The sequence below is a fragment of the Xiphias gladius genome, chromosome 8 (genome assembly GCF_016859285.1).
Source record: "Xiphias gladius isolate SHS-SW01 ecotype Sanya breed wild chromosome 8, ASM1685928v1, whole genome shotgun sequence".
In the NCBI taxonomy this organism is placed as follows: Eukaryota; Metazoa; Chordata; class Actinopteri; order Istiophoriformes; family Xiphiidae; genus Xiphias; species Xiphias gladius.
The window spans coordinates 22,185,532-22,200,067 of NC_053407.1; the positions used below are offsets into that span (position 1 = coordinate 22,185,532).

The 14,536-nt window shown below is 40.6% G+C and overlaps 1 protein-coding gene across 1 annotated transcript in view; it reads right to left on the bottom strand.

Moving 5' to 3' along the window:
- Positions 1 to 1,857: 1,857 nt before the first annotated feature.
- nell2a (neural EGFL like 2a) overlaps positions 1,858 to 14,536 on the bottom strand; it is a 77,569-nt gene continuing 64,890 nt past the window's right edge. Inside the window, exons 16-20 of the mRNA XM_040132287.1 lie at positions 13,736 to 13,876; positions 12,080 to 12,273; positions 8,257 to 8,433; positions 4,048 to 4,272; positions 1,858 to 2,082 (exon numbers count right to left, since the gene is read on the bottom strand). Of these exons, the coding sequence (XP_039988221.1) occupies positions 2,041 to 2,082; positions 4,048 to 4,272; positions 8,257 to 8,433; positions 12,080 to 12,273; positions 13,736 to 13,876 (779 nt within the window). The 3' untranslated portion in view covers positions 1,858 to 2,040. The remainder of the gene's footprint in view (positions 2,083 to 4,047; positions 4,273 to 8,256; positions 8,434 to 12,079; positions 12,274 to 13,735; positions 13,877 to 14,536) is intronic.

The following is a 14,536-nucleotide window of genomic DNA, read 5'->3' on the forward strand; positions in this document are numbered from 1 at the left end:
GAGCTGCCCACTGTCCACTACCCATGTCCCCTGCCCTATCGTTCAACTCAGGGATGAGTTTGGAGTCACGATAACCTGAGGTAAAAAGTTTTTTTGCGGGGGAGAGAGGTGCGGAAAAAGTACAAGTGAGCCGCGAGTGTGTTGGAAAATGGGCCCTGTTGCGTTGTGTGTTTGTTAATGTTAGCAGCTGCGAGATAGTCGGGGAATCAGTTGGCATGAGAGAGACTGCTCCACAGGGAAATAAAGCCATCGGCTGAACTCATTTGTCCGTGGCTGTGAACTGATAAATAATTATATTAGGAGCTTTAAGTGCTCTTCTGCAATAGAAGTATTACTACCGTCTCCAGAGGGACAGGATAAGGTAGGAGGGAGAGGAATCTGTGTGCCACAGCTGGGAGAGTCATTGTTCTGCTTCCAAATATGTGGATGTTGAAGTGTATTCAACACAAGGGGCTACATTTGAAATACATCCATCCATCATGATACAGTGCTACTAGTATTAAACCAATGAGACCCATTCATTTGATTTTACTTATTCAATTTACAGTATCAACCGTAGACTATACAAGTTAGCGTCTGATAGTGGGAGGGAAAATCGCTAATCTCAGCACATGCTAACAAATATTGATAATCCTTAAGAAAAGTTACAGTTTTAAACATGCACGGAATTATGCCATGTTAAGTATCATATACACAGTAACCTGTTAACATTTACAGGTGGTCCATCTATTGATGCATCCACAAGATGTTTCTTGAATTAATTTGCGGCATGTCACAAACAGTGGTGGAAGAAATATTCAGTTCCTTTTCTTAAGTAAAAGTAGCAATACCACAAAGATCTGCACTTAAAATACAAACAGACATGTGCTAAAAGTAATCTTCATACTACATTCTAATAAGGCGCCCTTTATAAAGAGTTTATAAGTTCTTAAATAGTTTTATTAAAGGTCAAAAAGCCCTTTGACTAATTGGACCTAATGACATTTCTCTCTGGAAAAGGGCTGCCAAATTCCATTTATTAACAACTAATTATGCATTTATTAAGGAATTACCAACATTATAACTGCATTAACAAAGAATAAACACTGGCCAAAGGATTTTTTTTTTTCTTTACATCTTATCAACTCTTTGAAGGTTGCCTTAGAAAGTGGTACTATGAACCTGATAAAAATAGTATTTAAAACCACATTATCAAATATTCATAAGTAGCTAATTAAATGAGTACTTAGTCTACAAACACAATGAATACAAATAAATTACACTCATACATAAGCCAAAGACGATAATTAAATGTAAATGGAAATACTTTATTTCACTATTACACAATAACAAGCTTGGAAAGTAAAATTACAAAAAAGAGAAATGGAACAAAATGCTACAAAGCACCGCATAATATAGACGACTCATAAATGTGGCAACGAAACCTTATGCTAACTGCCTGTACTCTATCTAAGGTATCATCATCATCGTTGAGGATTTAGAAATCAGCAAAAATGTTTGGACATCAAGCAGAGTCATGCCAGTAATAGTAATATCTTACAGATTCATGTAGCAATGATTCAGAGTGGGGAATGGTGATCCTTAAAGGTTCACTCTAAGTGGTGGGACAGAACAGAGTGGGTTTGAGGAAACTGTAGTCCATCATCTGTTTGGTATGATATAGGTTTGCATTTGGTATAAAGAGGAGTTGAGGAGGCAGACGCAGGTCACAGAGTACTTGCAGAACACTTTTAATGCTTTTAATGAGGTACCAGACGGGTGGAGTTCACCATGTAGAATATAGTGTAAGAGCTGGAAATCAGCGGAAGGTACCTGAAGGTTAATTTTGTACAATTGTCTGTATCTGTGACATTAAATGAATTATCCTGATTAGTGAACCCCGTCCGTCTAGTTTAGCAGGCTAAATCAAATCCTAACAATGCAAACACTATTTGACCCACGCCTGTGAGGAGGATAGTGAAGAGACATAAGGGTGGTGTTACTTTTTTTCTTTTTTTTTACATGGAGAATGCTGTACAGGTGCCTTCAGATCTGCCAGGACTAAAGGCACATGGGGTCCACTGAGCAACAGATGTGTCCATTCTGGAAATGAAAGGAAAGAGAAGGCAAAGCAACACATGAGTGGATTATCATCACACTTTAACCTTGGGCAAACCGTTTTTGAAGCTCAGCAGATAATGTTTTCAGGTGGCAGCGGTGCTGCAGCATACAGACTCAGTTTGGCATTTAGAATTCCTCTGGGCATCATTTTGGCACCAACTGATCCAAGGCAGCGAAATTCTACCGAGAATACAAACGCGAGTGGTCGCAGAGTTATTCTACTCTAAACTGTATTTACTAAATCACCAAACCGACCAAATCAGAATGCTATGAATCAGACTGTTCTGAAAGCAGCACTGGTCCAAAATAGTAAGTCTGTGTTCCTGCATTTGAATTCCATGTAAATCTTTGACATTTTTTTGAAAGGTAGCATAATGACTTTGAATATTTATCAGGTCGACCATTGCGAATGGCTGCTATCTTTTGTCTAGGATGTGGACATCACTGCCAGTCAAGCAGGGGGAGATTATTTTATCCTAGAAACTCTGGAAAAGGAGCCGGTCTTGGGTGGTGGATTAGTCATAGAGCTGAGGCAAACAATTTATGCTCACAATTGGTAATGAAGGGAATATTCGCCTGCATAGTTGATCCTCGCAGTGATTGTTCTGTAGAACTCTACAACTCGTAAAACAAAAACTTATGGGGGGCAGCTTTCTCCACCCGATTTACTAGAACCAATTACACACGTTAGTCTCAGTTTTCTAGATAGACTATCTGAGGCTCTAAACATTGTAAGTACCGTGTGTGCAAACATGTCTGCTTGTTTAACACAGTGCAGAGGAGAGAGCAGACTGTGATTCCCCGCTGTAGCCGAACCAGAGGCCAGGAGTCGAGGGGCTGACAGATGTTTTCTCGGCGCAGGTTACTCTTGGTACAAGGTTTCAGTTCATATTTATTTAAAGGAGTAGTTCAACATTCTGGGAAACATGGTTATTGCCTTTTGGTTGAGTATGACATGAGAAGATCGATACCACCTTCATATCCGTAAAATATGGAGTTACAGCCAGCACCCCGGGAACACGAAGCTTAGCGTAACACCTGGAGACAGCTGTCTTGTCTTCCCTGTGAGGTTGCCAGGCAACAAGCGGAGACTTCCGGTAGTTATATCTTCCATCATTTCTACACTTGGGTTTTTTGTACACATATAATGACAGATATAATGTGTTAAATGATGAGCTTTAGAGGTGCTGTTGTTACCTTTGGACAGAGCCAGGCCAGCTGTTTACCACTCTTCCAGTCTTTATCCTAAGCTAAGCTAACAGCATATACATATAAACGTATTTCCCAAAAAAACCCATTGCTTAATAAAGGAGCACTGATAGAATATCCACGGTTTTCTTGCTAGTAAATATAAATGGGACATGGGACATAATGATCCCTAATATTATCACACGTGGATATTTGAAAGCAAATAATTCTCAAATGGAACATCATATCTTATTTGTTATCCTCTCTGCTCTCTACTACGATTTTGAACAAAAAACAGCAGCTGTCACATTCTTAGTGTATGAATATTAGATGTTCTCTCTCAAAGCAAACTCTATCATGTGGAATTGTGTATTTTAATTTACTAAATATATTAGGGGTTTCCCGTTTCATTAAGCTCCATTTTTTGTCCCCTTCCATCGCTGCTCTTTTAAATTTGCTGAAATGCGTCTTCTCTATGTGCATACATTTTATGTGCAGATCAGAATCAGCACACAAACAGCTGCATCAGCATCTCCAGACATTTATCACAATGTGTAATAAATACAGCCATGTGGTGTTAAAGAAGCACAAGCTTCCTCCACAATTTAAAGTCTGGACCAGAGTACACTTTTTTTTTTTCCTTAAAAGCACTAACGGCTCTCAATCTCCAAACCATTTTTCTTTGGTGTCTAGTCTGCTGCTGAACTAGGAAAACTGTAATTTGCTGTCTCAAGGCTGCCATCAGGGCTGGCGCTTTACCTTGCACTGGCATAGGGTGCACTCTGTGCCATGTTTAATCCAGGAGGAGCCGCTGAAGCGTGAGATGCTGTGCTCGTCCGTGCACGTCTTGGTGATGTCGTTGCGGATGGTGTCGGCCTGGCAGGGGTCGGTGACACAGCGGGGACAGCACTCGCCCTCAGGCACCACGGTAAACTCACAGTCCACGGGCGGGCACGGCAGAGGCCAGCAGTCCACCTGCCCCTGCTGTGATGGTGGAGAGAGAGAATTTGAGATGGATAAACAGATGGCGAGATTAGGAGAGAAAGTTCAAAATAATTTCTGCTAACGCGCTATTGCATTTCCCATGCCTAAACAAGTTATTCATGCAAATATACACACAGTATTTCTCCTGATGCTCTGTATTTTCATGCTAGAGGGAACGTCTCCACTTGATGAAAAAAAAAAGTTAAGGTACCTAGTAAATATAGATGAGCGGAGCAATCTTCCAACACGGTCAGCGGTTTTTTCTGGGACTGTAGTGGTAAATGCTCCAGCTTTTTAACTGACTTGTTCTAGTCCCCCTCTCGTATTGTTGTTCCTATATTAGTCTCGCAAACTTTCAGCACAGAAAAAGCCTTATCGGATTTCTCCCGCCTCCATGTTCTATTGGCCTGAGAAAAACAGGTCGTATGCTGTGTGCTACGTCATTGTGGCCTGACCCACTTCTGCTTACACTGTCATCCGTGAGCGTCTCGGCTCCACACCGTATTGTGAAATTAAATATGGGCTCAGACTGTATATGTTTAAACACACAAGGAGATGCAAAAAAGCATACACGCACAGAAAGTGACAAGAGTCCCACCGGGGATATTTAATATCACTGAAAGTCGTGTGGCTCAGCATTTCAGACGTGTTGTTGTAAATTAGCCTGGCTATAAGGCCCAGGCTTATGCAGCGCTAATGCCCACTCCCCGCCTCCATGTAGTGTGTAAACATTTGAAGTGGGAAATCCCCCCGAGTGGCACTCTTTGCCTGTAGCCAGAGGGAGGGATCGAATGCAGCCTCAGGTATCTGTCCCATACTGCGATAACGGGCCTTTGAATCAGAACAGTGTGGTGTGCAAACTTGATCAAAGTAAAACGGACGCCGGTCTTTCATGTCTTTGTGATATTGCAGTAGGTCATTATTTTAATGTGGATTTGCATTCAGTGTCCATTGTATCTCACTGCAATTGAAACCTCTTTGCCTTTACGTAGACATATGTAAGGATTCACTGTGTATAAGACTTAATGTCACAAAACGCCTCGAGGATAATAAAAACCAGTGGCATTTATCTTTGAATTAGCCTGCAACAATCATGCGCCTCGACCTAAAGTACAACCTATGGCTAAGGAACTCAATGCCTCTTTGATCCTCTGACGATTTAACAAGATAGCAAATCACAAGTGTGCACATCCTGCAAAGGCCACATTCTTGATTTCAGATGATTTCATGGGTAACAGAGAAGGATTCTCATCCTGGTCCTGGGAGAATGTTTTGCCCATCTGCCTGCTGTCACTGTGGCTGAAGGCCTCTGCTGAGCCTGGACAGCCACAGCTCTGCCAAGTGTAGCAGCATTCCAGGTTTCTCTCACATCCCTGCGTGATATTGCACAACAGCCTTCTACCTCGCCCTTTCAAGTCTGCCCTTTATACTTGGTGGCTGATGGTCCGTTGCTTTGCGTGTATGTCTCTGTGCATCTTTACTTGAGTTTATTTTTATGTCTGTCTGTGTGTATGCGTGGTTGTATGACAGGATGAGTATATGTTGCCGTGGTGACAGGTTTGCCTACATTCTCAAGCGTGAGTACATGTTTATGTAATGTAACGTATACTACATTTAGGTGCATAAGTATTTGGACGGTGACATAATTTTGCCTCTGTACACCGCCACAATGGATTTGAAATGAAGCCATCAAGGTGTGACTGAAGTGAAGACTTTCAGCTTTAATTCAAGGCATTTAATTAAAATATCACATTAACCATTTAGGAATTGAATCCTTTTTATACATCGTCCCTCATTTTCAGACGTTCAGAAGTAATTGGACAAACCAAAATAATTATAAACATGAGGATCATTTTTAATACTTGGATGAAAATCCTTTGCAGTGAATGACTGCCTGAGGTCTGGAACCCATGGACATAACCAAGTGCTGAGTTTCCTCCCTTGAGATGCTTTGCCAGGCCTTTTTCTGCAGCCGCCTTTAGTTGCTGCTTATTTGTGGGTCTTCGTGCCCTCAGTTTTGCCTTCAGTAAGTGAAAAGCATGTGTCGAGGTGACTGACTTGGTCATTGAAGAATATGGTGTTGCTGAGCTCACCAGTACATTCTTTCTGTTTAAGAATGAACCAGATTGTTGATTTGGCCACTCCTAAAATGTCTATCATCTGTCTGATAGGTTTCTTTTGTTTTTTCAGCCTAATGATGGCCTCCCTCATTTGCACCAGCACCTCTTTGCACTGCATACTTTCCCATGAACAGCTACCAAATGCAAATTAAACACTCGGAATCAGCTCCAGACCTTTTTATATGCTTAATCTGTCATGAAATAACAAGGGAACAGGCCACACCTGGCCATGAAATTGATCAATTGTCAATTGTCTAATTACTTTTGAGCCTCTGAAAACGAGGGAATATGTTTAAAAATGGCTGTAATTTCTAAACGGTTCATGTGATATTCTGTGAAACCCTTTAAATTAAAGCTGAATATCTACAGCTCAACCACATCTTGATGGTTTTGTATCAAATCCATTGTGGTGGTGTACAGAGGCAAAAATTACAGAATCGTGTCCCTGTCCAAATACTTATGTACATAAAACCATGTACACACTTGTGTTTGTATACTGTTTGTGTGTATGTTTGTGTGTGCTCTGCTGCTGTGACAGGCGTGCCAACATTCTCAAAATGTGTTTGTGTCCACTTGTGTCAACATATATAAGTGCCTACAGTGAGCAGAGCCTCGGCGAGAGTTAAGCCGAGCGAACCCATTCTCAGCCGACTGTGCTTTCCCACTGCCTCTCAGCTGAGCAGTGATTTTCAAGCTCCTCAATAATGGTTTGCTGTACGAAATCCAAAAAGCAGCCCTCAGGCCTGGGCATCAGGACAGCATTACAATGGCGGGGGGGGGGTTGCTGTTGCTACTCAGACCATAAATCTGTCAGACTGGAGCCAACTTATATTAGCTACAAGTATGAGTGATCTTTAAAAGCAACAAAGAGCGGGAAAAAAAAAAAAAAAAGGAGTTGTAAAGTGCTCGTCTGAGATCCACAGTGAATATGATTTGTGAGTCACTGAACAGACGGGGTGACACTGGTGTGGGTGTGTGTTACAGCTGAGTGTTGGTGAGACAAGACAGTGGGGTAGAATGTAAAGCAAGACATTTGCATGTAATATGCATAGAGCTATATGTTGAGAGGGGCATGACAGGTAGAAGGATTTATTGTTCTGGTCAAGTTGATCAGAGAAGACTTATGAAATGCCTCCCTGTTGTTTGAACAGCAACACCGTGTAAACCTTGGAAAAGAAGATGTGAACACAAAGAAAACAGCGCGTGTGTTTTATAACGCGTGGAGGCAACTTCCACCGCAGAACACAATGTTAGTTTGTATAGAATGAGAAAAAGGATTGCATGTGGAGGACACGAATAGCCACAGAAACCAAACACGCAGCAAATTCCTATCAATCAACAAGGGCATACAGTCTTTACAATCTTCTCAAAGCCCACACAGATGGTACACACTGTTGTGCTCTCCCCCTTTTGAGACACACACACATTTTCTCCTCTTCTCTTAACCTTGGAAGTATCCTTCAATTAAATGTATAATTCCAGTACAGCAGGCAATAGTGCACAGGATCCTTTGAATTCTTAAAAATCTCACTAATCACTCACCTCCCCTTCTTTTTCCGCAGATGATGAAAACCAATCTTCATTTCCTCCTCTCTGCACCCTTCCTATTCACCTCTTAATCACTCCCCCTCTCTGGCCACAAAACTTCTCTCAATTACTTTCTTTACTGAGCACATATCTCATTTGTCTGCATTTCCACAGAGACGAGCACATTTGTTACATTTCTTGTGGGCTTTAGTCTTTATGTTTCACTTATGTATTCACTCTCGTCGTATATGGCTCTGGCTAAAAGCATTGACTACATTCCTGCCATGTAAATCACACAAATATGGGGGGGGGGGTTAGTAAATATGCCCCTACTAACCAGGCATTGGCACTGCTGGCAGTTCTCCACCCATGTGTCCCCGCTGCTGTAAGTGAGCAGGCCGTTCTGGTGCAGACACTGGCTGCTCAGGCGAGGGTCGCACTCGGGGCAGCAGAACAGGTCGGCGTTGGGGTTGTCGCAGTCGCAAACCATCCTGCGGCACATGACTTGGCCAGCCTGAGCGCACAGCACAAACACACATGTAACGTGAGCACAATCAACACTCAACGCAGGACTGCACACAGGCATGAGCACACATTTATATACATGCATGCAAAGCCAAGGCCATTTGTTTAATGGGATCCTTAAACAAGTATGTTGATCGTAAATATTGTACTAAAGGCTATGTATCCCTAGCAACTGTTCCGTGGCCTCATTTTATGGTTATTCAATCTCAGCTCCTACTACACGCAAGAAACAGCAAACTGAGATATATATTTTCTGAATACTGATGAACAGCAGTTCTTCAGGAGTTCCTGTTCCTCAGTGTGGTGTTTGAACAAGTGTTACCTTCCTGTTTTGTTGTTTCAGTGATTTAAGATGCTTTCCACATATGGGAACTGCTGTGGGTCTGAATTCATCTCATTGACTTCGTCACATATTTCTCTCCTACTCACATCTGGTGTTGCCACTTTAATGAGTAACTGTCTAATCCATAAAGGAAACAAATGTAGTAATATTTATCTCAGACACAATGTTGCGCAGACACATGGAAACAATCAGCAACTATTTTGATCATTGATTAATAGTTTATTTTCTAAAGCAAAAATGCCACAAATTCTACTCAAATGTGAATATTTGCTGTTTCTCTTGGTCTTCTATGATATTAAACCTACATATCTTTGGATTTTGGAGCCATGGTCAGACAAAACAAGACATCTGAATCAATTTGGGTTTTGAGAAATTGTGATGGGCATTCTTTACCTTTTTCTGACTTTCTGTGAGACAATAATTGACAGATTAGTCGATAATTAAGACCATCCACTATGGATCCTAGATATTATATATAGTAGGCAAAAAATTGTTGCCTTTATATCAATTATTCTTTAGGTTGCTTCACAAACAGGAAGAGTAAGTCCTCACACATTTTCTTTGATATTCTGAGATCTGCCTTCTTCAGTATGTGTTGATCAAGTGTCTCTCATCAGTGATTATTTTGCGCCCAACTGCATCCATTAATGGTCACATGGTGCTATCATACTTTTTTCCTACCACATATCACTCAAATAAGTCCTTACTTCAACATGCATCAAAATAGAATATTGAAATAATAAATCTTCACAGAAAAAAAAACAACAACAACATACTGCCAAAATAAAAATAATCCAAACATATAAACATAAATTTAACTTCAGCGACTTAAGTTTTTTAAATCTCACATGCAATGATGCATCAAAAATATCTCAATAGCTTAAAGATCTACTTTAGTTTCCACTTTAGGTTGTTTAGGATGCGATCTTCATTATTTATTTATTTATTTATTCATTAATTACATTTTTTAAAGGGCATTTTTATGCTTTTATTAGATAGTTTAAAGTAGAGAGATGTGGAATGACGTTACAAAGATTTTCAGGTGGAGACCAAAGCAGGTACGTTAGGGTAATTTTAATTTTCATTATTTTTCAGTTACCATGCTCCGACATTCTTCGTGTTATCTGTATTTATATTGTTAGTCTGTCACAGTTTTCGCTGCATATTTTAGCCAGGACACTTTTGAAAAAGAGGCTTTACATCTTAAACGGGCTTTCCTGCTTAAATAAAGGTTCAATAAAAAAGTATATACAGTATATTTAAAGAAATCAGTTATGATCAGCTGGCTCTCAAATATAATATAATATAATATAATATAATATAATATATAAATATTTATGAAACAAATATTTACAAAATGTATGACAACTATAAATTGACATTCAAATCTTCCGATTCTTCAATGTGCATAGTTTCTGTCAATTTAATTTTTCTCGCCAATTTGCATATTGCATGACCTCAGTCTGGACACCACCCAGTCTTTGTCTTTTCTGTGATGTTTGACCTTGGTTTCACCCATCACTTAGATGCAGCTTTCCATCTAATATCCAGCTGTGTCCACCCACCTCCAAAACAATAACATCTCCTCTGCTCCCTCAACCACTCAATGCGACTAATTTTGACAGGCAGCTCTTCCATCTCTCAAATCAATTAATATGACTCATTTAATTAGGGAGCCATTTCTGCCCTGGTCCTTTGTAATCAAATGAATAATTTGCCACTTGATCATTCGCTACCGACACTAATCCACTGTAATCACCTTCCTCTACTGCCAGACACTTGGCATTAGGTTGAGTGAAACGCTGAAATGCAAAGTACGACTGGTCCATGACCTGATAATCACGAAGGGAAAGTGTGTTTGGGATGATGGAATTAGTTTTCCGGTCCAGCTGTTCCCTGATGCCTTGTCACTTTGGTATCAGAAATCAATCAAAACATCTACATCAAAAAGCCTGAGTCACTCTGGTAGACCTCAGACAAATCACTACATACATATAGCTCATGCGCTTTTATTAAATTGCTCATCACTACGGCATCACAGTCACTGTCAACAGCACTGTCACATCAGGGTTTATTGTACCAGTGTTTCCATGTGCATTGCATCTTTCCGTGCCACGTTCTTCCTACACATCCCCTGATTTTCTTCAAAAAGGATAAGGGGTGAAAACTGGGACAGTCTTTAATTCTGAGTGGAGCTGGTTTAAATTCGTGGTCTGTACTTGCTCCTGCTGTATGTTTTTGTTTTTTCACTCATATTTCATATGTTATATACCAGTGGATTTTATGAGCCCGGTCGCGTCAGACATTGGCAGAGCGGAGTTCCCTGATGTTTCATTGCTACTACAGGCAGTAGCAGAAGCTAGCTCACTAGCTACATTACTAGGTAGCACAATGAGCAAGCTAGCTTGCTGACTACGTAACCAAAAATTAAAGTCCCAGCCTGATGAATTATACCTCTGCTTGTAATAAAATGTTTGATTAAACATATTATCAACTTACTTACATGCTATTAACTTTAATATAGTTTATATGGCTAACTTGTTCGCAAACGGTTCCCTATTAAAGTAAATACAAAACATTGATTAGTGCAGCTTTAAGGACATGCAGTTACACCATGTACTTAATCATGTATCATGGCTCTGTGCGCACTGCAATTTAGATTTTTCCAGAGAGGTAGTGAATGAAACAGCATTTAAAGGTCAACTAGGCGCAAATTCACACATCAAAGTTACCAGATCTGACCTTGAAAAAGCTCCACAACAATATACTCAACTGCAGGGGTTGGTTTCGATAACAATTAACCAAATTTTGGTTAAATACATCATCCACTGCATCACTATGTGCTTCAGGATTTTTCAAAACTGGTTTAAGAGGAGCAGTGTGTTCACAGGACAAGATAAAGGCAACATTTGCTGCTGATTAGCGTCGTTCACAGGAAAGAACAGGTTTACAATCGCTTTGTTGTTCTTTGTTTAGACACTTAGATGGTGGAGAGAGAAGAAAACAAAGGAGAAAAAAAATGAAATCGTAGACTAGTTGGAAACACATGCAGCAACAGAGAGAGAGAGAGAGAGGGAACATCGCTGCTCAACTATACGGCATTCAGCACATTTTCTCTGTTCCTATGTGTCTCTCTGTCTTTTGTTTTTTTTGTCATATCCATCCTGTCAGTCAGCGTCTGCTTCAACTAACCCATTTACCTCTGCTTTGCTACTCTCTGTCTATCTTTGTGCTTCGCTCTCAGCTGTCTTTGTCTCTGTCCTCTCCGCGTCCATCTCCCTCTGGTTCTCACCTGACAGGAGCATACGGAGCACCTATCGCTGTCCAGCACCCAGATCTGCCCGCTGTGCTTGACCTTGTTGTCATGGATACAGTCGCCGGTGCAGTTGTGCCCGTGGGGGCACCGGCAGTCATAGCCTCCCTCCAGGTTGAAGCACACTGTGTCGTTGGCACAGGTGTTCCTCCCTGTCTTGCATTCATTAATGTCTGCGGAGAGCACAAAAAAAAGATGACATCATACATATGCTCTGTGCGGATAACACAGTTTATGCGTGACTTGTGGATTTTTTATTACAAGCCTGGTAATGTTGCCTTAGTAACACAGAGACAAGGTAAAACAGCCTGTCCTGTCGCAGTATTGCTACACATTCAACATGTATCAATGAGGTGACATGCGTTTTTTCCTTTCTGAATAAAAACACTGACCTACTCTCTGCACCCATAAGCTGCTCAACACAACTGTGTCAGAGCCTCTAATCCAACTGTAAAATGTAGCAGTACATCATTCTCCAGATGCTGGGGAAAACATTCAGTATACAACTGTAATGTAACCCAGAAACCCACTTTTGGTCAAATTAAAACTTTGCTTTGTGAGACGCAGACACGTTCGTTTTTCTTGAGAGCGCCTTTAATGTGCTTTCCCCCCCCCCCCCTGCTGCGCCCCGACTCAAACTGACAGCCCAGATGGGGTCAACGAGTGGAGCAGCGCTAGCACTATTGTTACAGGGAATGCTTCGATGTTACTGTAGATGGAGGGTTTCCACTCTGACAGCTGACGCTTCTCCTGACAGGCTGTATCAGAGAGAATGTTCCAGAAAATGAACAGGCCTGCAAAAAGAAAACTGACATTTCGAGAGAAAAACACACTGATAATGACATACCTATCCAATCATACCATTACTTGCAGAAGCGTAACAAAACATCTTATGATACAAAAATTTTGATTTTTTTCTGATGGTGGGTGACACACACACTTCAACAAAGTTTCCGTTAATTAAAAGGCACCGTCTTCATTGCTTGCTACTGTAACTTTAATCTCTAAATTCTAACGCCAGAAATCAAAGAGAAGACCCTTAAAGCTGTGTTTTGACTGAGATGTAGTAATAAAAAGCCATTTTAATGAAAAATGAACAGGGCGTTTTTCATTCGTGAGACATTGTGGAGCTATAAGATGCCAAAAAAGGTCATTTTCTTACAATGTTAAACGGTATTTAAATGTCATTTGGATGAAAGAACTGAGTTAAAAAATGTATTTTAAAAAATAAGTTTCACATCGTATTGAGTAGATTTTAGATCCAAATGGCATCGAAAGTTCAGACACATGTAAAAATGTAAATTTTGGACACAATTGAACATCTAAATTAACAAACGTAACGAAAAAAAGAAAAAATTATTTCTGTTTAAAAACATTTTTTCATGACATGAAACATTCATGATATGTCTGTTTTCGTGTTGCTGTTTCACATGTGATAAAATCACAAGTAAAATTTTTGCTCCTTATATGAAAAGCACATGTGAGATTGATGTTTGCCCATACTGTGTGACTTAGGTTTTACCAATGAAATTGTGTTTTACAGGCGACAGGAGTCACATTTGTGTTTTTCGGGGATCTTGGTGTCAAATGTTAAAAATTTGATTCCCCCGGCTTAATCGAAGGTGGGCCACTCACCTACACATGACTCCCCATTGGCGGAAAACAAGCCGTTGTCATGGTAGCCATCACGGCACTCACAGTGGTACCAGCCGGGCAAGTTGACACAAGTGGATTTGCTATCACACTCAACAAAGCCGTCAGCACACTCATCAATATCTGAAGAGAAGAGAAGAGAAAAGAGGAGAGAAAAGAACCATATACAATCAGCATCGTGTTGGTTTTAAAATATGCTCTTTACAGTGAATGGGCTACTGAGCTCCATTCCTGCCTGGTAGGCATTTTCAACACTGACTGATTCATAATTGATAAAACAACGTGTCTGGCATTTGAGTGAAATCTAGTCCATGGGCTTTATTGATCAAGCATAGTTACATAGCCAGGGAAGGACAATGGTATCAATAAATGATAGCAGGGAAGGAATGAATCTAATATAACAAGCCTATTCTTAGTAGCCAGAGATGTATTGTAGTGCCTTATACTGTATTGGATTGTATTTTGCAAGGCCAATAAAAATCCTATACGGTCTAATCCTCCAACACATGCCGGCAAACAAATAAATTTAGAGGTGTAAGTACACTTTTATTAAACTTTGGACATGAGTAGTTTCTATGAGGTGACGTGCCAAGAAGCTCAGCGAAGGGCTTTGACACATCTTATACCACAGCCGGCGGGTGGGTGTCAATAGAGGGAGCTGATGTTTGTTTTCACAGGGCTCCACTTAGAAATATCCCTGACTCTGCCTCCTCCTTCAGCTTTTGTCTTTAATACAAGACTTAGATTACGTGCCGCGACTTTCTCCTCTCTGTATTTTATTTT